This window comes from Ambystoma mexicanum, chromosome 9, assembly GCF_040938575.1.
Source record: "Ambystoma mexicanum isolate Mex_15411 chromosome 9, UKY_AmexF1_1, whole genome shotgun sequence".
NCBI lineage: Eukaryota > Metazoa > Chordata > Amphibia > Caudata > Ambystomatidae > Ambystoma > Ambystoma mexicanum.
In genome coordinates, this window is record NC_090931.1 from 1,301,148,983 (window position 1) to 1,301,175,306 (window position 26,324).

The following is a 26,324-nucleotide window of genomic DNA, read 5'->3' on the forward strand; positions in this document are numbered from 1 at the left end:
TATCATCAACAAGGACAATAGGCTGGAATGCTAATAGCTAACTCTCCCAGGTGGTCGCAATTTCCTGGAAGGTAATGTCATGAAATCTTGTTAAATGCCCTTGCTTCACTCAGGCCTTATCGGCACTGGATAGCCCTCACAAGCTGTTGGACTTAAATAATTTCCCTGGAATAATAACCCCGACTGAAAACAAAAAGTGTTATAACCATTTTAATTTGGAAAATAAAGTAAAATGACATTTTAAATTTAGAATAAAAAAAATAACATTCCTCATTTTACTTGCTTCTTCTAGAACAGGGCATTCTGTCAAATGTATGCATTCTTTTCATTCTTTTACAAGTCTTTGAATCCGGCAGTTTAACTCTGCACCCCTTTGTTCCTACTCATTTGTATCTGTGAATGTAGATTTTCAAATCGGGTGGGAAACACCCCCACATCACAACACAGAGCCCCCCTCGGCCCTCTTCACCTGCTCTAAACCATGCCGATTCTGTCCATTAATGAGATTCATTTTGCGGTCTGTATTTGTTGCTTAGTTCTTTGTCAGCAAACGTTATCAGTTTATGTTCACTATACTTCATATTTCATTTGAATGTGTTCCAGGCTGGACACTCCAAAATCACAGAGTGGGAGGAGCCGGGCGACAGAGTTCTACGTACATGAGGGATCAGGCAAACTAGCGCAAGACTTGGAGCATAGTGAGGAGCCAATTTTCAATTGGAATTCCACGATATTGTGCAGTGGAGTAACTTTGCTGCCCCTGAGCTTCTATCAGGGGGCTACAATTAAAGTACCAGGGTTAGAGCCGCTTCAGGCAACCCCCCCCTTCACGCCCCCCAGCAACGCCTCTGTAGTAAGGTGGCCAACTTTGTGAGATCCTTTTGCGGGACACAAGGCGGTGATGATGTCACAGCGTCATAGGTATATATTTCCCGCAAATCGGAATAATAGTGGCTGGCAATGGCAGCTAGTCAGACTGCGCCGTGCCCCGGCATGCCTAATTGCGACTCCCGACTTGCTCTGTTCGAGCACAAATTGTGCTGGAACAGAGCAAGACAGGACAAACCGTGTCCCGCAGAGCCACTCGGCAAACTGCGGGACACGGACAATCCCGCAAACTACAGGACAGTTGGCCACCCTACTCTGTAGGCAGGCATAAGTAGACTGCAAAAGAGAAACCGATTGCACAGGGAAACCCGGAAGTGAGTCATGATGCTGCGGTGGAGCATGGAAATAAAAACAATTCAGACGAGAGGATTGGGTGCAAATTTAAACATGGAAATGCAGGATTCCTGGAAGGTTTATGACGGACGGTGCATTGATAATAAAACGCTGCGTTCACACAGTATTCAAACGAGATTCCCACTCATTCTAAGCAGTGTGGGACAAAGAGTGATATGCAAATGGAAATTTTCCATCTGTGAAAGGTACAGTGAGCAAAAAGCGTGTGCTGCAAACTCATCTCAGAACAGGTTATCATTCCATGTTCTTTCTGGAGAGGCGCGCCTGCTACCTTTTAAAAAATATTTGCAAGGAACTTTGGGTTGGTCACCCTGAGTTACCTGGGGGCAACCAGACGTGGAGTCCCTACTCACTGTGCTCAGAGAGGCACAGCTTCACCTCACTGATGAGGCCCAACAAGGCTGAAACACGTGTATGGGGTTGCTGGTGGCACTCTTGTTCAGAGGGGAATTGCCATAGCATTTCGGTGCTGGACTGCCCATGTGGGCGGGACAAAGTCTGATATGCAAATGGATATTTCCCATCTGTGAAAGGTACAGTGAGCAAAAAGCGTGTGCTGCAAACTCTCATCTTAGAACTGGTGATCATGCCATGTTCTCTCTGGAGAGGAGCGCCTGCTACCTTTTTTGAAATACTCAATTTATTGACCTTGGATGATTTGTGGGTTCGAACCAGTGGAGTGGATATGCTGCCCTCGCATGTGCGCCAAATGACTCTTCAGCCAGCCACACAGACTACATGATGAAAGCAGAGCAGCATTAAGAGCGGTTTCAGCCTTCAGTCCGAGGCCTGAAGCGGCAGCAAAAAGACGGAGGTCAGCGTGTGCGCCATTGCTGTGCAGGTCTAACAAGGGGCCAGAGTTCTGTATGGATGGCGTGAGGGAGAGATAGACGAAGGAATTCCGCACAAGGAACTAAGAAACAAAGAAGTGGCAAAGAAAGAGAGTGATATCCTAAATCCTACCAGAAAGCACAGTTGTTGAGGCGGAAGTGTTCACCAGGATGGATATCAGAAGACAGGAGAAAGGGGGGAGGGGGGGGAGGCTGACCCAGACATCTTCCTCCTTACATCAAAAGCTCAAGTACAGGGTCGAGGCTGCTTAAAACGACACACACCTGCTTAGATGGACAGACCAAAATAAATCCTTTTACGCTTTGCATACATTACTATTACATAGACTAGTCTGACATTGATGAAATATTAAACAAATAGAGCACACACACACACGTGCATCCACACAAGTCCCACAGCAGCCAAAGGAGGCAAAGGGGACGCTGCCCAGGTGTGCTTTGCTCTACAATAACAATCAGGGCACTGGCACAGGGAGCCATCTCTCGTCAGTGGCACTAGTACTCACTAGCACTCACTAGCACTCACTTGAATGGTTCTGGAAGGAGGCGAGGCCGATATCGCCCTTCCACGAGTGTAACCTGTGGGTGTAAGGCTGCACACAGATCTCTGATGACTGTTCAATAGCTCAGTGGGCTAAACACCGAGTATCCTTCTACACTAGTCCATGCTGTGCTCCTGACGGGTAGTTCACATATATTTATTATAGGAGAGTTCTAAAGGCAATAGTTTTGGCCCACAGTGGATCAAAGTGTTGCACATACCCGTCATGCTAAGGTCTGTGGCACCATGAGGACACGTATGGAGCTCAATTGCTGCGTTTCGTCACCTTCCTGCCTACTTTGTGTTCACTTTTTGCCCTTTTTTGAGGTAAGTGCCACCATACACAGTATCATAACAATCCACAGTGCACAAATGCCCCCTATACTGGCACGCCTAACACGCCCAGATTTGCCTTTGCAGAATCTCTCTTCAGGGCACACAGGAGGCTTTCTGCAGACACAGAGAAGACTAAAGAAGTGCTCTTTTCTCACTAGCTCAGTCAGGTGATTGCAGCCTTGGGCTCTTCAGTTGTGTTGGACAACTACCACCAGCCCTAGCCAGCGCAGTCAATGTTGCGGAATCATGGGCAGTCGTAGTCCAAAACATCTGGAGAGCTGCAGGTTGCACATCCCTGCTTTGGGCTATAACTCACAGGACGTTTTTTCATTGCCATCCCTTTGATGTCTCTTCCATTCTCAGTCGCTTCCCCCCTTTTCTATTCCATCTTCTTCCTCTGGAATTGTAGCGCCTTGAAGTAACGACATGGTGGTGTTAACTTTGAGAAGCTTCTCCACACAAACTACAGCTCAAAAGCAAGTATTGTTGCGCCTTAGACTCCAAGATGCACTTCAAGGGACTGTGGCAGAGCATCCAGACAAATCCCATGGCGGCCTGGTCATCGAGCACTGAGACTATATGCATGGGTAACCGATGGAAACAACTTCCCTTGCTACAAGTCCACCTGAAAAAACCCAAGAGGCCCAAGGAGACAAGTAGCAGCCGGGAAAGACTCGGTATAATCATGTTTGCAGAACCTCAGTGTGGCCAATGCGTGGGAGCAAAGCGGAGATGAATCATGGATGCTCGGAGCATGTCCATCTAAGCCCCGAGGAGTAAATTACACCAGCTACTCACAGGGAACGGCCAATTCCACAATCCAAATGAACTATAAGTAAGATTTAACAAGCCCCACTCACATGCATACAGCACACATTGATCATTATAATTAAAATCTCAAGCAGATTCAATTGGGAAAACTGGGGAGCGCCATACCAAGATCACACATTGCATCAGTACAAGTGCCAAAATGATTTCCCAGCTAAATCCTCCAACCAACATCCTCCACACTGAAGTGCACATCATTTTCCGCATATCCCAGACAATTTAATTTAGCAATGTTATAAAGATTTCTCCTGTGTCAATGTTTTGAGGCTCATGCAACAACCACGCAAGGTTTGAGACAGCTGGGAGGCAAAAGTGGAGGACAAGCTGGCAATGTGGCGCATCTCTGAGAGCTACTGTCTCCATAATAAGAAGATGCGGTGTGTGAAATTGTGCTCTGTTGAGGATTAGTCGTGTAACCTGCCAACGCGCAGAGGTCTTACCTCGATGGTGTACTGCTCGAAGATCCGCAGCTGCAGGAAAATGTCCAACTTGATCTTGCGCTCGTGGAAGAGCTCCTCCATCTGGACCTGGGCCTCGTCGAGCTGCTGCAGGACCGACTCGATGTGGCTGATGGAGCTGTTGTGTGGCGACTTATTGCTGGACACGGCGGAGTCCCTGTGACAGCGCAGAGAGAAGGGAGATAATCAGCATTAGAAAGAGGCTGGCGCGAACGAGCAGTCTGCCCTAGCCACAGCTGGGGCGCCAAAATGCACAACCGAGATGCTGCGGATAGCTCTGGCGCCAGCATGCTTCCACGATGCATTTCCTTAATGAAAAGTCAGTGTGCGCGTGGTCCCTATTTATGCGCAGTGACATCTTGACATTTGCACGGTAGAATTGATTGGGGGTGGAGCAATGAACATTTAGACGTCTTTGATCTCATAGATGGTCACGTCACTTTCGTCCTCTTTCCATGACCCCTTTCCAGTCAGATAGGAGGTCTCGCCCTTGCCATAGACTGACAGGAGATTGTGCACACTTGGTTACTGCGGGTCAAACCATTGAAGGAACGGGCGTGGGAGGGCATGTTTTAGACTAGGGATTGGGAGAGGATGAGCTGGCACTAAGCTTCCCCTTCCAAGAACGATCTTGTTTGCAGGCCTTCACAACAGCGTCGTTGCAAAGGTACTAGGTTTTCGTTAGCAAGTTACAGATGGGGAGGCCTTGGGCAAAGGTATTCTTCCCCGGGGCCTCCATTCACTCAACTTTAAACTAGTGGCGCATCTATACTATGGGCTAAACTGTGACCTGCTCTCTACACCTCCTTCACAGGACGCCATTTTACTTTGGGTGCGGCCTAGGGTTTGTGGAATGTGCTCCACAAAGAGCACTTGTCGACACACACGACGGACAGCAGCCGACCTTGGCCAGCCTTGAACTGTTGACCTTAGAGGTGAAAGGGCACCCAAAGGGGGGCGGACTCATGGCGACAGTTGGTGTTCAGCATTTCCTTCTGGTGGATTCGTTTATTTAAAAGGAGTAATAAACGAAACCATGCAAGGCTTGCCTACTGACCTTGGGACCTCAACAGCCAAACTGGTCCCTGCAGAGGGAAACACGCTGCCCTCTAACCTTGTTGTAGAACTCCGGTTGAAAGTAAACTGCATAGCTGTGGATGTATTATCCATTCGCCTTTGTGAGTTTCTTTCTCCTTCCACCTTTTAAATACGAATACTAGATTAGACGTGTCCAACTTTGCAATGTACCTGTGGTTTGCCCGTGTACCTGCTCGAATAAGGGAAGGCGCAGAGTGGTGGAAAGAACCCAATACCAGTCACATTGACCTTACAGACAAACTTTTAAGAATTGCATGAATCTGAAATGAACAAAAATCAAGCGGTTCTTTCTCGGAGAGGTCACCTTGAGAATAATAAGATTTTAAAACATTTTCATTTTTTAAAAATCAGATGAAAAGGAAGTGAGGCAATGCATACATATGAAGAAGCTTAAACATCCAGGCAAAACTCATCAGAAAAGTGCCACCAGGCACTTGCACAACCTAAATGCAGAGTGCTGTGCCAGAGCAGAGTAGGACCCATGCTGAGGAGCAACTGCTCGCAGCCAAATGGACGGATAGCTGCTTGGCAAGTCTGCACTTTCCAAGTTGCATCAGCAGGGCCAGCTTAGCCCATCATCCTTCCTAGCTCCATAGAGTGAGTACCGTTAAACTGGGTAACAATAACCAGTATTATTACAGTGCCTAGAAGGGGTCAAATGCAGCATGAAGCACTATATAAAAAGCGATATTACTACCATTGTAATAGTGAGAGGCAGAACTCTACGTTCACCATCACCTCATGACAAAGAGAATCCATCCATGTAGGTCTGACAGACAGGGTGGCAGAGTATGGGTATGGTCTCACACTATTTGCAAACTCACTTTTGCAAACATACTTCCGCATGCGCAAACACAGTTTCCCGCGGATGCATAGTTTGCCCTAGTCTGGTTGTTGCCCCACTGTGTTTGGCTCCGTGGCACCGTGGATTGACCGATGACTCGCTGTGCGAGTTGTCTACCCTAATGTTTCTCGAGTACCGTTGCGTTTTGCTCCTTAGCGTCCTGGATTGTTTGCCCCAACAGCATGAATTGCTTTCCCCATCACCAAATCTCTTCTTCACTGCTAAACACAATGTACACATACCAACTAAGTCACACAGAGAGCAATTTAAAATCCCTCTCTACAGAAATGAAGCAGAACCTCAACAACTAACTTACTAGATTAGACGTAAGCTACAAAACCATTATATTAAAAAAAGACAGTCACAAGGGTAACTTACATACCACCCACCGCGGCCAAAACTCACTAACACGGTAGCACCGCACCCACACAAGGCTCCCACCTGAACGGAAATGCCTCTATGCCTTCAAGAAAAGCCACCTGAAGCAAAAAATAGCTGGTGTACTTCCAAACCGCACTGCTCAATAATGCAGCAACGCTAGCTTTCATCTTGCCCACCGCACACCTCCTTCACTCCCCCCACTAACGTAACCCCCACCAGGCTCGCTTTCAAGTCCACCAGTGTGTATAGATAGCCTGCAAATGGCAGTGATATGTGGCATAAATCCCAGAAACATAACAGAAGGCATTATGACGACCGAATCACCAATGCGACAAGTTCACAAAAAGAAATGTTCAACATCATCAAAGAAATAAGAAACCCACCAGGCTGCGAGAACACCCCAACCCTCTCTGAGAAACTCTGCAACGACCTGGCAGACCACTTCAAGAACAAAATGAACGACATCCGACAAATCATACAAAACAGACCAACCAACTATAACATCCAACAAACCGAACCTAACACAGAACCACAACACAAACGCCAAAACTTTCCTGAAATATCGGCAGAGGCTTTCGTCTTGCTGGTGAAACACAGCAAGAAATCAGGTTCACCCATGGACCCATCAGAATACTACAGAAACCTCCTAAATCTCTCACTAGCAACGGGAACCGTACCAAAAACATTAAAATCAGCATATACCAAACCACTCTTAAAAAATACAAGTGGCGACGCAGAAGACCTCTCCAACTACAGGCCGATCTCAAACATTCCCTACCCAGCAAAACCCCTGGAAACCTAAGTCTACAAATTAACCCAAGAACACATAGACCAAGGACAAAACAGAAACAGTACTATTGTCCATCTGGGACGACCCAAAAACAAACAACTCTGACACAACCTCAGCCCTGATTCTGCTCGAAGTCTCCGCAGCCTTTGACACAGTTAGCCATGACACCCTAACCAAAAGACTAGAAGACATAGGCATAACAGACAGCACTACTATGGACTAAATCCTTCCTAGCAGACTGAACAGAAACCGTCTGGTTAAAGCCCTTCAAATCCACACCACGAGTCAACGACTGGAGTACCACAAGTGTCCTCACTATCACCACTGTACTTTAACATCTACTAAACTGCACTAATCAGAGTCTTCAAAAAATACAACATTACATGCTATAACTACGTAGATGACGCTCAAATCATCTACAAAATCGAAGAGAATCAAGCTGATCACTCAACCCTAATCGAGAGTCTAAAAGAAGTTTTTAATTGGATGATTGCCAACAGCTTGAAATTCAACCCAGGAAAGACAGAAATCATGATTATATCCAAAAATCAAGAGAATAACTCCTATATTCCATGGCCAACAGAAAAGGGAACCACACCAATTCCATCTAAGGTAGTAAACAATCTGGGAGTCCTGATGAACACCCTAACCTTAGAACCACAAATAAATGCAATAATCAAGAAATGCTTCTTCCTCCTTCACACAGCAAGAAGAATCTTACCTTTCCTCTCCCTACCCACAAAACACTCACAATCGTCGCCCTAATCATGTCAAGAATCGACAAAAAGCCTCTATCTTGGGATACCAGAATACCTCCTGAAGAAACTACAATGGATTCAAAATGCAGCGGTCAGTCTCCTCCTCAAACTATCCAGAAGAGACCACATCATTCCAGCACTAAAAACAATGCACTGGCTCCCAGTCAAGCATCGCATCACCTTCAAAACAATTTGCATAAGACACAGAGCAATCAGCGGACAAGGAGCTGAATTCCTGCAAAAGAACGAGACAACAAGCCAACGAGACTCCTCAGATCAAGCACCGAAATCCGTCTGGAAGAAAAACCATACCTTAAGAAAAAACTTGGGGGGCTCCTCCTTCTCCCACTTAGCCACAAAAACCTGAAACATCATCCCGAAAGAAATAAGACACACCAAAGACCACTTACAATTCAGAACATTAACAAAAACCTGGCTCTTCAACATCACAGATGCAAATTGAAAAACCAAATCCACCGAACAGGAAACACATTGAAAAGGATGACAACCTAGGAAGACAATAACAACATCTAAAACCAAATAAAGAAACTCTTACCACAACAAGAGAGACAACACTATGTCAAATGGGACAGAAACAACACAAGGACAGCATCCAGCGTCCCCAGACAACTCCCAGCTAACAAATCTAGGAGGACAATGACAACGACAACATCTAGACCTGAATAAAGAAACTCTTACTGCAACAAGAGATGTGACACCCATAAGGACAAAACACAGCGTCCTTAGCCAACTCCCAGCGAACAACCTTCACCCGCTCGACAAATGCTACTATAAATCAGACCTGTATAAAGTTGGGTTAACATTAGCACTTGCCACACTAATTAAGCTGTGGATATTAACAGGGGCATGGACCAAAGAGAGTTGTGATTGTAGGCAGACGCCGCCCCTGGACATAAGTCTAAGCGCTCGCACTGCGACATACCCAAGGGGTTAGTAGCGGTAACATGAATGATATGATAGGTTATTTATAACACGCTTAATACCCAGAGGTATAAGAACCTGTTTTGTTCTGTGTCGTCTTGCTTCCAAGACATACCAAAGGGGGTATGAGCAGTAACATGAATGAGCAACCGAATAAGATGATAAAGGCCGCGCAGGCCTCAACACAGAGGGAGGAAACCCGGACTTACCGATGCCGCCCTCCTACTAGATTAGGAATGCTTCCTGGGCTAGACTGCAAGGAACGCACATACGACTGCCTACCCTGCATACAAACAGGGGCCACGCAGGCAGCTGGTTGCCAAACTTGGGCAAGATTATGCATATGAACGGATGCCATATTGGAAATGGACCGTGAGTGTCGTATAACCCCTGAGCTGGACATAGACACGGAGACGCCCACACACCCCACCTGATTAGAATACAGAAATGTAGTGGCTCACTTCAAGACAGGAATGCCAACTAACCAACCCACTAACAACTTCATCCTCTCCATACACCTCTCAAATTCTAACCAAACACAACCACAAACGTACAACGCAGAAATCCACACAAACTTCACCACACTGCAACAACAAACAAAGCACACATAGACCTGCACAACAGCACACAATGTTTTCAGACAGTATAACACCCCAAGCCCAGCCGACGGAATTCCGTGCTGAGGCCCCCAACAGCACATCACTACTCTCTTGCACTTATCCAGCTCATCCCCACTAACCCCACCGACCCCCCTTTATTTCAGAGCCGCCAGAGCGCCAGGGGACCACATTGGTGGTGATAGTGCATGGTACAAATATCCTTTAACATTAACATTATGGCCATCCTGTCGCCATCAGCGCTGGGCCATGTCCCCAGAACCACCCAAGGTATATTTAATAGAGTGGGTGTTTGAATGTATGGAACATGTGCTGCTCCACGGGCACCCAGCACACAGCTCTTTTAGAAGGAGCATAGGGAATTTTTTCCTTGGACATGCCCGAGGACATCGAGACTTTGCAGTCTTTCTGACTGTGAAGAAGGAATGGACCTTGCATGTCAGGAATCAGGCTTTCCTCCAAACGTTTGGACTGTACCAAATTCCTACCTTGATAGCTATTTTCCCCAGATATCCTTTAGAGTGATGAATGAAATGGCTTTGCCTATGAAGGCGACATTCACTTCAAAGGCACCCCAGGCCAATTGCCCTTGAGCTTCATGTACTTCGTTAAGGCCTGCAATGCCCAATAATCAGTGCCAGCAACCAAAAGAAAAGGCTCTACATCGACATAAGCATTGAATTTCCATGAGCTTAAGGCACCAGCTCCTTTCCCCAAAGACAAACCTTTACGTTGTGTCGGCAGCAATGGTCTAAGGGTTGTCCAACTGTGGGCCACGAGGGCCGGAATCCTGACATGTTTCCAGGATATCCCTCATTAATATTCATGAGGAAAAATGTGCATACATTTAGAATCATTGTATGGAAATAAATCTCTCTACCCAAGGTCATCATCCTTACAAGTGCAAGAACAGAAGCACAACTGAGGTAGGTCAATTTAGGGTGGCCAACCATTCCATGTTTCTTGGGACAGTCCCGATCGCACAGCCTGCGTTCTGCACACTATCCGTCCAGGATGGGAACCTCACGACTTTGTCTGTCCACCGCAGTTTCAGTGGTTCACCCTCTTCCGCTCAGCCTGGAAAAGCAGAGTTTATGTTTGCGCTGCATTTCAATGACAGGGCAGCACAGTTAGCATCCCCGGGCTCTGTCAAACAGCAGAGCATTGACGAGGGAGTGTTGAGAGGGAGATGGCTGCTGAAACTGCAATGACAGGACCTTTGTGGGGGTAACTAAGGAAACTTAAGAGGTGCAAATGACGGGCGATTAGAAATAGAGGGTGCACTATCCTCCGGTAAATAATGACTACAAGCAGATTACCTCATGTTGCATTTTCTATCAATATGATCCTTTAGTCTTGGTAATATTTTAAAGCACACAAGACATTTGTTTTTAGGCTCACAATACTTTGCAGGTTCCTACTGTAAACTTTAATTTAGGACAAGGAGAAAAGTTATAATCACAATTTTTGCTTGACATGTTTATAAAACAATGTATATTTTGTCAGATTTGTTGAATGCCATTGGTGTACTTTTTAAGGCATGTCTAAAAAACAAAGCATCACTTTAGCTCTTGATATCCAAACCGTAAATATTTGTAAGAGCGAAAGCTTAGAAGATGTGTGATTAAGTGCCTACATTGTAGACTGGGATCAAAACATGTTCCTACAACTTAAACGTGTGTGATCCTGGGAAAACCATTTAATCTTACACTTTCTTCTCTGACAAAATTGGCATTCCATAGAAGTTGTTTCAATGGCACTTTCAGTGATTCCCAAGCGCATCTTAGATTTCGCTCCTTGTGATGTTATTTTACTGTGACATCCCTTAGGATGATGTAAGTGCATATGTATACTAGGAGACCTACACAGGCCTTGGGGAGAATCTAACAAGATGGTTTACTGTTATGTTATTTTGTAGTGTTGCGCGTTTGTTAAAATACTTGCCACTAACCTTACTAAAAAAAGTGGAATAGTGGGGGGAAAGGGGAGGCGTGAATGCTGCTGTGTGGAACCGCGCCCACACCAGCCTGCTTCTGATTCACCTTGATTTGTAAAGTGTACTCTGACATCATTTTATATATCTGTCCACCCCATGGGTCATAATGATGGAAGGAGAAGCAAAGAGGGGGGCAGGCCGGCGACTCCAGATGCTGTCACATGTTCCATTCCAGTCCATTAACCACACCAACTAGCAGCGCAACACAGTGGGGAAAATAGCAAGGGCTGGTTCCCTTTCCCCACAAACAGCAGGGAGAAAAGATGAAAACAGCAGGCAATTCTGAATACACATTTTGCCGTGGGCAAAATCAGAATTCCAGGCAGAGCGACACAAGCAAGCCCTCCCATAAAAGCCAAAACACTTATTGAGCGATAGAGGCCTTTGAAGTGCTGAAAAGGTGTTTGAAAAAGACAGTGATCTTTGCCTCCTCTAATAATGTCATGAATAAAAAGCAATGTGTAAAAGCAGACCCGGAAGCCGGGCAAAAGGTAAGCGGATGAGAGCCAACACTGTGCGGTCAACATGCGTGACCTCATAGCCTGACGCAATCAACCCATTTAGTGCTGATGAAAGCCATCTTCCTCTGCTCATCCCTTAAAGATCAATGAATGGAGCCTGGTGTACAGTTCACCATTCCAAAGTAAGTAATGCAGTCATCCAAAAACTGGAGTGATACATGAAGCTGTTAAGCAGACAATGTGCACGCAAGTTCCATCTTTGTTCAGGTAGGGTGTGTGACGAGTCAAGTGTATTTGTCCATTCTCCCCAACGGGAGCCTCCGCCTTTGAGAATACTGAGGTAGGCCGTTTCGCAAGACCCTTCCTAGGCGTCTGGGCAAGTGGGATTTCACTGGGAGAGACTCCTCCTTAGGGGACAAGGACTTCCGTTCCTGTTAAGAGAATCCTTAGGCCACACACCGTAGCAGCATATATGGGACTACCTGCTGTGACGAATAATGTGATCCCTGTATATTACGCGGAAGGCAATGCTGAAACAAACCAATCTAGAAAAGGAAAAGAAGATATCTCTTTAAGGAGAAATGTACATTTAATCAAGATGAGTGGAGTAACGAGAGTGTCGTATGCAGGGTAAGCCCCCTGACGTGATCACACCCAGGAGAGTTTGAGCAGAGACGAGTTGCAGAACCCATGACTTTAGAGGAGGTGAAGAACGACAGCGCGAGAATCCAGAGGCTTGGTGCATACAACAGGAGACCATTGTGAAGCAGGACACAGGAATCCTGTACAAGGTGGTGGCGTGACCATGACCAGTTTGTGGTGGGCAGGACGCCTGGCGAAGCCGCCAAGACCATCACAACGGGGAGCGCAAGAAGCTAATTATCGCCAACACCTGTATACGGCAGCAGTCAGAAGGGTAGCAGAGAACAGGAAGCCGACGGACCTGAAGCACGAGAAGCCAGATACCGAAGAGCAATGCCAGAGCGAATGCCGAGCCCCGCATCGTTCCCCTGCATACACACAGGTACCGGGGAGAACGAGAAAAGCGGGAGGCCGCTGGCGCAAGATTATATGAAGAGAGAAACTCGTCCCAGTCATAAGGATGAGATATTTGCTAACAAACCGTTTAACTGGAAGTGTGGAAAACCGTATGGAGTGAAAACATGTTTAATTTAAGGAAAATTAAAAAGACCGATTTAGAAAGACTGCTCTGAGAACGCTCAAAATGGTCTTTCTAAATCATTACTGTTGCGCCCCTGCCACAAACAAGTGTGTGCAGGGGCTGACCGGCGATCTGGGACAGGCAGGGGGGGGGGAGATGGAAGACAGCAGATGGCTGACAGGTAAGTGTTTGCGTGCATGTGTGTATGTTGTGGGGAGGTGGTGTGTGCGTGTGTATTTATATGGGGGTTCGTCAGCTAAGGTTATGGCAGGGCGGTTGTGTGGTTTGAAATGGTGGGTTTGGGGGTGTGAATCCCTCCCCCCCACCTGATTTCACGGGATGGATAGGAGAAGGTGGGGGTCGGGGGAGTGATATATTTTGAATATTAAAAGCTGCACCAAAATGGCTGAAGAGAAGAAAATAAAAATCAGTGTGTTGTGTGTGCAGCCTTAAAAATTTGAGAATATCACATAGAACCTGGAAAACAGATACAGATAAAAACGAACAACCCTGCATGGGGAACAGTTAAAGACTGGATACGAATAACATGGAATGAAGGGAAATGAACCTATGAGTTTAATGGTGAAGAGGTGAGAAAGCATGGCATACAATCCTGTAATGAGGGTTGTGAGATAAGACTACCAAGTGAACAAGATAAAGAAAGACAGTTCTAGGGAGAGAACCCAGGAAAGGGGAATTATCAAATTGGATCAAGTTCAACCTAAGCTAGGAAAGTCTGGGTTGAAAGGCTGTGAAAGACCTGCAAGTGTAGACAAGACTGTGGGAAGTTTCTAAAGGACAATTATCACCAGTATATAAAGTAAAGAGACAATTAGAACCAAGAATATTGTGAAGAGCTTGTCAAGGAGATATCCAGAGGCTATTCCAGAAGATTGTATTAGGAAGCATATGGAGTGAAACAGATTTAAAACACCAGGAGATAAAAGAAGTCCAGGGGAATAAAGACATTCTCTGCCTCGTTTGAGTTGGTTATATTCGTGATAGGGTAAGGTCGAGTTAGGTTTGGGCTGAGGACATTTTTCTTTGGGTCTTCCTGATGACCAACAAGCACCTTTAGTTCTTTTAGATAGGCAGGGAAATCCTTCTAGCCATAGGGAAAGATGGGCTTTATTCATTTGATTTCATTAAAAACAAGTCAGAATGTCCTTAACGTGTCCGACTCCTCCTCCTGACCCGCCACAGGTGCTAGAGTCTGCATGCCTGGGACTGCTCATCAGATGGTTCCATGTTGCCAAGTCAGACCTGGAACGGCAGATATGCCATCACCAAATATCACCCATCTTTCAATGACTGGAAATGTACACAGCAGACCCATATTTCAGCCTCATACCCCTTCTCCATCACACCTGTAATGTTATAGATTAACAATTATTTTGTCACTATGGTTTGCAGCTTGCTCTGTAATTAGTCATTCCACTCTGTTTTCTCCCACGATAACATCCCAGGACATCCATGTAGCTACATAACTTTCATTGCTACAAGTTACCCGCCTTTTTTTTATTTTACAGTTAAAACCACAGAAAACAGCAAACCTAAAATCGCAAGTTCTCATAGTTGGTATAATATTCACATGGCTCCCCACTTGAGAACCTGTCATTCTTTTAACTTTCTCCTTGCCCCCTCCAATTTTTCTTCAACCCATATCAGACCCTAGGGCAACCCATCCACTTCTTGACTCCTTGTTCTGAGACGTTCTTTGGTATGTTTGGTCCACCTTTCACTTGTGTGATAATCCACTTGGTAAAAATGACCCACTTTTTCCCACGCTTATTTTTGTAGCAAAAACTTACATTTGGAGTTAAATAAAATACATTATCCACCGTCTGCAGTCATCGAGCATGTGGTCATGACCATAAATTGGTACCTGTTCAATTAAGCGCTTAGAAATCTCTGGCTATTAAGTGCGCTCTAAATGATGATCATATCATAAACCAACAATAGTCGTCCTCTGCCAGACCTTCGGCGTCATAATCAAGGCGTCGATTCCGCAACTCTTTATTCAGCATTCACAGCGAGACGGCCCATAAGGTACCAGCAACAACCCCACCCACAGGCATACAGCTCGAACAGAGCCAGAAGTACCGGAATCAGGATACAGACCCCACTAACCCAACCCTCCATTTTCTGTACTCAACCCACACAAAAGTCACGCAACCATTCCTCTCCCAGCAATCTGCACGCACTTTACGACACCGCATCAACAACACAAACAGCACCTACAGCACACGAGGTCTCGCCCATTCCGATACTTGCACCAAAGCGCAGCACTCGGTGTATACCGAGCTGAAGCTGCCAACACTACATCACCTCTCCCACTCTCCTGCTCCCCTCCTCCAGACTAACCATACCCACCTTCCTTCCCGTTTACAGATCCGCCAGAGCGCCTGGGGACCAATTCCATTGGTGACAGTGCGCTATATAAGTACCGTTAACATAACATAAAATAGATACAGGTATGCAACTTTTTTGTTAACAAAATTAATCTGCAGTCAGTACACGGATGCACATAACCCAAACATCACACCAAATGGGACATTAACCAAACAACCAATAAGCAGTGCAGTCCGTAATCAAGTATTGTGGGTACATAATAATGCTCCCCCTCCTAACCCCCCCCCCCCCCCCTATTAACGCCAGTCAAACAGAACTGGGAGGACACCCATTGGGGCTTTATTTAGAAGACAAAACCACAAAATTCTGGATGCATCAGGAAAAGCAACAACAAATCTCTCCAATCGAAAAGCCTGCACCCCTCCCCCCATCTGAATGAGGCAAATAACTTAGCAACAAAACACATCCTGTACCAGAAGCAGGCGCATACCTCCCGGAGAACCAGGATAAACCGGGAAACAGGCAAAGTAAACCTGCCCTTAACTGATGCAAAAGTCACTGGGAAACCCAGACACAAGGCACAATGAAAGGGTACCGAGTCCTGAACATGGGCTGCACTCTGACAAAAAAGCCTCGACCAAACGCAGGATGCGTTATCACAGGCTGACGAACGAAAGATGAACGCGATGACCAACACCATATCTGTCCAGAATGGGCCCTAAGCAAGGACTACATTGGAGCCAGGTACCCTCCATGCGCCGGGCAAGGCGAAGCTCTGGTCAAGCCCCACTTTCGAGACAGACACCTTGTTTCAGCTGAGAGTGGCTCTGCTTCTTTGAGTCCTCATCTCCCCACCACTGGCAGCAGTAGCTCACTTCATGACCCTGCCAGAGATGGGTGTTCTATAAAGAGGGTGGGGAGAAACTGAGAAAAAGAAGGAGAAAGAATGTTTCTAACCCACCTAAGAAAAAGGGATAGAGCATTGGGGTGGGTGGAAGGAGGACCAGAATAGCAAAGGGGGAAAGAGTGACAGTTCAGAAAGAGACTCCCGGGAGTCCCAGGGATAAGAAGGGCGAAATAAAAGGGGAAAAGAAATGGGTGAAGAAAAATATTAAGTCAAAGGTGAGAGCAAAAAGGAGCAAGAAAGCAACTGTGGGTTAACGATAGCAAAAGAGCAGGAAGAGAAAATAAAAGTAAATGGCGGGTGAGGTAAACGAAAGATGTGAAAGGCAGAGAAAGAAGAATCATGAGACCTGGGATCCAATCATGGCTTTCAAACATCACCAAAGTTGTGTGATCCTCGTCAAATAATCTCATCTTTCCTCAACGAGCATTTAACAGCAACCGATATAAGAACTACATTCTATAAAAATAAACAATGCTATTCTGTTCTGCCTCCAAGGTTTAGGGGCAGTTCTGCTTGCCATGGGAAGGTCACCGCGCTTACTTGCAGGAAGATTTATAATCGGTACTTTGTTACTTGCACATTTTTCACACAGCGCCAACTCACTTGTGGATACTGAATCTGCAAAGACCAGGATCCTAGACTCTGGACAGGCTGCAAGATTGGGCTAACTGATGATACAAAGCTTAACACAATACTAAATAATGGTGATTGTGGCTTTATGGGGCAGGTCCCTTTTGGGACCTCACACCTTTTGCGTCCAACTTTAAACGCTGGACCTGCTTCTGGATACAATGCCCCAAATATGATGAAACAAATCAACTTCTTTTATAGGGAATTCTCTCTCCGTTTCACTGACGTCCAAACGCTTGGAAGACAAACACAAGATGCGTTTCCGCCCAAGAGACAACCCATAGGTGGCAGAAAAGGCGGCCAAAACACACCAGGTTCTGGCCCCATCAGATACCCTAAGGCGGATATGGAAAACTGGTGCAATACTAAAGAGCATGCACACGTGCAGTCAATCCTGGTCATAACACAAAAGTCATGTGAATAAAGCTTCAAGGGCAGTGTGTAAGCGAGTGGCATCTGACCAATGGGCGCAGAGCTGTGCCAAGTGCCGCGACTCCATTATAGACAGTGTATGAGGACTACAAGGCCTGCATCCCGTATGCACGTGTGGGCAGAGCTTGGCAAGGCCTGATTTATATGCGCCCATCAAGGCGTCTTTAAAGGCAACACGTGGGAAAGCTCTCATTTCAGTGGCATGGACATGCTGAGCAAATTGGCATGTGTTAGCCACGGGGGTCCAGACCCGTTGTAAAACATTCTGCGGTATAACAGCTGCTTGTAAAAAGCATTAGAACTGCGCTGGAACTCTGCCAGGTCATAGGGCACGTGCCCTTCTGTGGAAACCTACTCCAGTGCAAACATATTTATTAACAAAGCTACCCAAATGAAGCGGGTGCAATAGACTGTACACATATTCAGCTAACGGGCTCCTGCCCAAGTAACCAACCTATATAAGCAAATAGGCAACACACGGGTACATGACTTCTGTCTTTGAAATGGGAGTAGTTTCTTACCTGTAACTCCATTTCTCCAGCGTTGGCATCTTTCATGGATTCACAGCACGTGAATCCATGAAAGATCCAACGCTGGAGTGTGTGCATTCATTGCCCTTTGTAGTCCACGTGCCAAATCCTCGTTACTGGAGGAAGCCCTGAGTTTTCAAAGGGCTGAGGACTTGGATTTGTCAGCCAGCCCGAGGAGACCGTTACAATTACAAAGTCAATAAAAGTTCATTAACACAACACCAACTCCCAACCCCCTGATCCTGGAGACTTACCTGAGCTGTTGGATCAGATCTTCCCCTTCCTTGATGACATTGAGAGTGGCATCCAGGGTGGCGGTCTGTTGCTGCTGGAACTGCTTGATTAACTCCTGGACGGCGTCCACGGTGTCGGCGCAGACATCCTCCAGGAGCTCCTTCTGCAAATCTTCCATCCACGTCCACAGCTGGGGAAGAGACAAGAAGCGAGAGAGAGAGAGAAGGAGAGGTGAGAGGTGCTGGTAACTATAGAAAGCTGTCAGCGAATAATGCCAGCCGTTGCATCTTCGTTCAAACGCAGCGGCACACAACATGGCCTACGGAGAATTATGCAACCTTTGGCTCTTGAGATGTTGTGACCTACCACCCATCATCCCTAGCCAGCATAGTCAATAGGGAAGTGTCACGAGAGACTAAGGAAACAATGGTAGGGAGAAATGGTACAGGGTTCTAGTGACCGAATTAAAGGTTTGCTTTAAAATGCAGACACATAATGGATGTCGTAAAAACACTCTAAATTCAGACAATGATTACTTCATTAGTTGAAAAACAATCACTGCACATACTTCTACTTTTTTGTCATTTAGTATAGCGTGCACCTAGTTCCAATCAGCATCCGAGAACTTTACAGAGAGCATACAGAATATTCTACACGAGGTGCTGCACATGGCCAGCGGACAGTAACCAGGACCCAAAGCTACGAGGTAGAAGGGGAACTAAGCATGGGAGAATACTAATCCACAAACTTTACAATAGGTTTTTACATCGCATATACTTCTAATCTGGTGCACACTAAGATAAAGAAATGCGCCCAGAATCACACCATTTGTTGGTCAAGTGCTGAAGATAGGATTACAATCTAGCGCTTCATGTGCCCCTCTTGTCTTTTTATGTATTTGTATCTGGGTTTTCTATAGCGTGAACCTATCTGGGAAGCAAATGAGAGCTGTGCAGGTAGGGTGGGAGGCGGTCAACAGTATGCGTCATGGGATGCTGAGGGCCACCATGCAGGTGGGATGAGATGCAGAACGCAAGCAGCCTAGGTGGCAGCTAGGTCCTGGCTGAAGAGTAAGGGCTCTAGTTCCTTCCTGAACACAGCGGGATCACTGATGCGGTCCAGATTGTCACTGGGAAAATGTTACACTAGGCAGGGGTGTAGCAAAAGAAGGCCCGTTTTTTTTTTTTTTGTATCCTTGCACGCCAGTTTCATCTTGCGCCTTGCAATGTCCTTGGTCTTGGAGTAGCGTATCCTACCTGAGCTGCAGAGTTCTGCAGCTAGGTACTATTCCGGTGTGTGCGCGGTGGTTGCCTGCTAGGTAAGGAAGGCAGACTTTAAAGAGTATTCTGTCTGGAATGGTAAGAGCAGCTTATGGGATGGGAGGCATGTGGTCGTTTTTCTTGTTCGCGAATGAGTCGTGCTGCAGCGAGTTTGCCGGCCCTAAGCGGGGCCAGGTTCATCACAAGAATGCCAGTGAAAAGGGCCCCCTCTGCCCCCCAATGGGGGTTATTGTTGACCAGAAGTCCTCAGGTGAAAGAAAGGGTTTTCTCTTCTGGTGGCATTAGCGGTTAAACATTGTCTTGCCTTACTAACTCACACGTCTACTGCATGTGCTGTAATGTGAACAGAAAAGGAGGAGCACAGACCCGCAGGGGGTAGCAGGTGCTGTCCTTGCGATCCACTGTGACAGACGCCCACATGCATGAGGGTTTCACAAGGTTAGGATTGGCTGCTGGCAGTAACTACACCACTGAACAAGGGAAGGAACACACAAATCAACAAAATAACAAACACTAAAAATGATACAATGACTGTAAACGGTCGAATGACGCAATGAATGCACGAGTAAGTGAATGAGTAGATCAATCAATGATTGCATGCATGAAGGACTCAAATAATTAGCACATGAATGAATGGACATTATATTTCTTAATTGGAAAATGTAGTTAACTATTGCATAAATCTATAACACTATTATGATGGGGCAATTGGAGAGGAGTGGCGTTCAACATTCCAGCAGAATGGGGCCAGTGTTGAGAAGTCAGGGCAATAGTCCACTGGCATAGGGACAGAGTTCCAAGCAATTGCACTTCGGCTCGATCTCTCTCTCGGAATTAAGTCCAAGTTCAGTAAGAGGAAGCAATCTAATGACCTGTGCTAGTGCTCCATAGGGGGCGATCTAGACGAGGTGGGAATTACTTAAGGAATAATGGTAAAGAGTGGCCAACGAGCAGACTGGAGTAGGCCAAGCAAGCACGATGGGCCAAGCAAGCACTGCAGGGAAGCAAGCATGGAAAAAATCAACAGTTTAGGATTTTATCTAATGAAACTGTTTTCTGCGCGCCTCATGTAACTTACATTATACGTCCTTTACTGAAATACGATGTGCCCAGATACTTACACCATTTACAAGTTATTCCCATATACACCAGGCTTTGGCATCACATGCCCAGGTATGCACATCCTTGGCAGCCATTGCCAACATAATGCCATATGCCCAGGTACTTTTGCCATCTCAAATATGCAAGTACAGATACTTGCAAGCTACCAGTACCCATATTCACACAACCAGCAAGACATTGCCATGAACTGTCCAGACACTGGCCCATTATGCCAGTTTTTGCCTTTGCCAACAAATACCCAGGTACTCAAACACATGGTACATATTGCTATCAAATGCCCAGGTTATTTACATCAAGGCAGGAGAGGAGTTCCGCTGCTCTTCCCCCGCCACGCTGTATAAGCCTCCCATGAGATTCGTGGAGGGCCCTTGGTCCAAGCAAAGAACTGCGTGCACAGCCACACCCACGCAAGCCAATTTACAGCATTATTTTTACTTCTATCTGCCTGGCCACGTGCCGCCAAAGAGCCAAAACTAAAAAAAAAAAAATAAGTCCCACAGTGTGTCTCCAGCTACTACTGAAACAGGAATTTCTTCATCACCATTTACACAGGAGGGTGGCAAAAGACTACAAAGTATTTTAATGAATTTTGACCCTGCCTGCCATTCACCAAACCATGTGCCTCGATTCAATACCGAGCTCCTTCTTCCTCAAAGAATGCGAGAAACCACGGGACCAAATCTGGTTTTTATGTAGGCGGCAAAATATTTCAATGTAGAGTATATATTGAAGTGAAACATTCAAAAAATAAATGATTTTGAAAACTATTCCGAGTGAGGAATGTGCGAGTACTTCAATGATTTGTACAGGGCATGCACAGAGCCCTATTACTTACCACGCAAGCACTACGGGTGGTGGGGAGGGTAAAGCGCGCGCTAACGCAGATAGAATAGTGCCCCATTACTTGTACATTGTGATTTAGGGGATTAGCCTGGCCTAGGTGCTCCCAATTTTTACATGTATAAAAACCAAGGCACAAGAACTGCAGTGGTTTTTGCATTGCTGCACGATTTGGCTAAGTGGGGAGGAAAAAAATTAAAACTCGGATCGCCTGGCTGTATGACCAATGACTGGACGAGACTAGGGAACAGATTTCTAAGGTAACACACATCGGAATGGAACAGACACTCAAGATTGGACCGGTTCCAGGGAGGTGGTTTGAGAACCTTGGAAAGCGATAGTTGAGACAGTTTGGGACAGGGACAAAGGGGTGAGGCAGGAAGAAAAAGCATGCGTACGCCAACAATGGAAGCCCCAACTGGTCGTACTCTCAAACTAATACATCCTACCAGCTTTGCACCAATACACTATCCAAACACAAGTGCCCCCCCCCCTACAAAGCAACCAGTCGCTGCAGAGACAATATTATGACGCGTCTACCCGGGTTGGCACTAGTTATTTGCCAGTGGCGGATGCTCGTCTGAGGAGGATTTGCATGCTGGATGGCTAGAAGGATTTAGGTCAGACCTGGCACCCGATGATGCCGGCTAATCCTTTCAACACTCGCGGTCCCAGAGAAATCCTCACACAAAGACCCAGCCACAACTAATGAGAAGACATTCCCAAAACAATATGGCCAAGGAAAAAAAAAATCCAGCACGAGATTATCTTCCTTTCACGACCCGCTGAGGCTCAAGGCCTCCTGTTGCCGTCGGACTACACGGTCCATTTCTGAACACAGCAGTAGCTAACAAGGACTCCTCCTCCTGGCGGCCCCTCCTTCGGCCAGCAGCGGATCACTAATTGAAGTCATCTTGGCCTTTTAAGAACGGAGACAATATCTGAAAACATACAATCTTTTTTACATATGGTGACCAATTAAGGTTTGCTTACGGCAATTCTTCTGGGCCAGTTCACTCAAGATAGTTCATTCAACGGTGCTCATTCCTGACTTGGCAGCTAGGGGACAATCGAAAATGGGTGACATTTGCATGCTCTAGCTAGCGGCATACATGAGGTGAGCCTTTCATCACCGAACTCTTACTCGCACTTAAATTACATTGCCTTCATGAATCAGAAAGCCGAAACGGGTCAATAAATTTCTCTTAAATATTAGAAAACTATTAAAATTAGATTTGGGAGACAATAATCCCACCCCTACCTGGCCATATTGTACCCACCATCAAACACTGCACTTGCTCCGGCTCTCCAGCCGACTAGCCCATCATATGCCCCATTTGAACGATTTCCCCATGAATCGTCAAAACTCATTCCCCACTATCATCCCGATAACAGGCCAAGATCCTAGCACTGTGCACGGAGGGTGTCATTACTCCAGCGATTTAAAGGGCATGCCCTATAACTTACTACGTATGCACCTTGTGGGTGGTGAGGAGTGAAACGCGTACGCGGATGCAATTAGAATATTGTATATTTGTACATTGTTACTAATGGGATTAGCCTGCTCTATGTGCTTCCAATGTTTACATGTAAAACACCAAGAGACCAAGATCCGCAGTGATTCTTTCATTACTGCAACATTTAGTTAAGTGGGGAAGCAAATATCTAAACTCAGGCCACCTGGCTACAGCATCAACAACTGGACTAGAGTGCGGAACAGATTTCTAAAATAACACATATCAGAATGGAAGAGTCACTCAAGGTTGGACAGGTTCAAGGGAGGTGGTTTGACTTAGGATTTCAACAAGTGATATTCCCTGCACATTTCAAAACCTGCTGTGGTCATCCCCAGATGCAAGAAACCCAATACCGACCCCATCCCTTTAACTACAACCTTGACCACCCCCCCCCCCTTAATGGGCATGCTGGGAGCGCCCACTAGCCTATTGGCAAGCAGGCTGGATTCACTGGTATAATCCAGTGTTCAGAGCAGACTGTGTAGCTCAGCCTGTGCCCCCACTGCTCTTTCCCCACCCCCTAGCCTGCCCAAGCAAGGTCACTTAGCACCCACGAAGATCACACACGCGGGGGCAAGGGCTTGTTCGAATTAAAAAAAAAATCTTACAGGGGGATCCCTGAAGCTGTGCTGTACTCCTGAAGTCTCTTTTCCATGTTGATGAGGTCATGGTCATCAACATGGAAAACTTTAAAAGCACAGCAAGACTTCAGGCAACACTATTAAAAAAAAAGTTCCATTCAATGGAGGCCTTAGGACCCGCGTGTGATTTTCAGGGGTGCAAATGACGATACTCAAATCTGCGTTGGGCCAAGCCTGCAGGAAATTGTACTACCCTCCAGCCCCCGCCCAAGTTAAGGGTTTCAAGGGACCTCCCACGCCGATTACCAGGTCTAGAAATGCATTCAACGCCTGAGCTGCAACATATAGGTCCGGAAGAGTAGGTCCAGGTAGGAAAACCATTTACCCTCTTGTGCATATAGGTGTCCCACAGCTTCTTTCAATAGAACTGTTGGGTGTCCTGACCCACGTTTAAGCTACCCTGCTACAACATTTGGTGCTGTGGGCTTAGAAAATTCAAGATGGCGGAAAACCCACATGTGCGCTGAAATCCAGGAAAGCTGCGCAGTTTGTGCGCACACCAAAATGGTTACCTAACTTGCCACCCACCAGTGTAAAGAAAGGTCTTTGTTGACAAAATCCACTTTTACTGATGTCAAAAAGTTGCTGAAATCGTGACTTATTGGACGACTTTAAAGATTCAACCCTTTTTGTGGGGTTCCACATAACCATCTTACTGTAAGGAGCCCCATCAAAACAATGTTAAGCAAGGATTTACTACCATGTAAGAACCATTCCTGTTTAGAATGCATTAATCCAAGAAAATCCCAAAGTTGCATGCAGTGCCAACAAAATCCTCTAGGCGGCACTAGCGGTCTAAACTCTGACTGGAGAACTGAGTGCAGTTGCTGTACAAAGGGATTTGACTTAGCTGACTTCAAAGGCTGCATTTTAATTAAAAATTAGCCACATGCTGTTCCCAGAGGCCTGAAGCCTGGGAAACCCTATCACCTCAAGAGCTTCACACCAGGAGTTAGAATCTCACATGACCTCTTGATTGATAGAAGGCAGACTGGCTGGGAGCTTCCCAGAGACCACACAAAGGACCCTTTCCTCTGAAAGGAAGATGTTAATTTTGTCTGTTTAATGTCAACAAAGCCCTGCCTGCCCAGAGGACTGACCCACCCAAGTCTTGGAGGCGGACCTCAACACTCTGAGGATTGAATTGGAAGTAAAATATATATTTTACAAAAACACTGATAACTCTTTGTAATCAAATGACAGAAATGTATAAATTTGAGAGCTTTAATTTAAAAAATGTACCTTTAATTCAAGACTAAACTCGAATTTGTGTGATGTTCTGGGGCAAAACCCCATTGTTTATTAATATTACAAACTCCCTGTTTCAGCTAGACAAACGAAAATGCATTGGTATGTGGGTAGATATGTGAGGAACAGTTGTATAAAATTTAATGAAGATCCAATGTTGTTTAGCACATTAAAAAGTGCTAGAAGTGGCCGTTTTTGAATGCAAGCTCCTAGGAAAAGCACATTTGGACAGAGACATGGCTAAATTCAGCCACACCATGTATATGTAATTTTAAACAAATGTGTACCTGTGCAAATATGTTTTTAGGTCAGATATAGATTGTGTGTAAAGTTGACAGGGGTGGGTTCTCTGTATCATAAACAGACCTCATCATGATGACACTTCATTTCATTCCCCCAATCAAGGGGACGAATGAAAGCTGACCAATGACGATTGAGAGGGGCAAGTCTAGTGATGCAACACACACACCCATTCTCAAGAAACAGATAAAAGCAGAGAGTCAGGACACATAGGGAGGTTCATTTTTCATCTGCCGCTGAAAGCTCTGCCGGAAAAATCCATACTTACCTCCATCAAACTCCAGAAAGCCAAACTAGAGACTTCAATCTATCCAGAACTAAGAGACCAGACCAGAGAGACCCAGACCAGCAGAGAGAGTGACCAGAGCCCAGTCTAAAACCCTGACCAGATCCATGGCGAGGCCCATTTCACCCAAGAATATAGTGTGAGTACCTAGAAAACTGTGCAGAACCAATCTCCTAGTTCAAATCATATAATTCAATCTATTTAACCTAAGTAGAACTGCCTCCTAACTGTCACCTGTCATTTTAGCTGCAAAAGCTGCACGTGTCTTTTTGAACTTTAAAATTTCGAATCTGAAAAACGACCTTTATTCAATCGTTCATATCTCCGCAACCGTTTGTGCTAGAGACTTGCAATAACTTTTATTTAAAAGCTTAGAATCGTAGCTTTGAATCGCACCAAGAACCGCATTCCTACCCCTTATAGTTTTACCGCAATCGCGGAACACGCATCCGCGAATTTTACCGCGATTTGCAATTTCTTCACATGTAAAAACTGCTGCTGTTTGCTTTCCATTGGCCAGAAATTCGTTTAACCTGCTAACTATCCCTGCATCATTGCTAGTGTGAGCCTGGACTAATATTAACTAGATACCACTCACCCTGAACCTCTATAAGGGAATTAAAAGCAAATTTAGCATATTTCTCATTCATTGCCAGCACATATCCAAGCATTGCCTGTGTTTTCAAAACTCCTATCTGTT

The 26,324-nt window shown here is 45.8% G+C and overlaps 1 protein-coding gene across 6 annotated transcripts in view; it reads right to left on the minus strand.

Moving 5' to 3' along the window:
- The window catches only part of KALRN (kalirin RhoGEF kinase), a 1,827,638-nt gene that overhangs the window by 750,257 nt on the left and 1,051,057 nt on the right, over positions 1 to 26,324 (minus strand). For all 6 annotated transcript variants that reach the window (XM_069616662.1, XM_069616664.1, XM_069616661.1 and 3 more), the window contains exons 12-13: positions 18,411 to 18,580; positions 4,239 to 4,413 (exon numbers count right to left, since the gene is read on the minus strand). In XM_069616662.1, the coding sequence (XP_069472763.1) occupies positions 4,239 to 4,413; positions 18,411 to 18,580 (345 nt within the window). The remainder of the gene's footprint in view (positions 1 to 4,238; positions 4,414 to 18,410; positions 18,581 to 26,324) is intronic.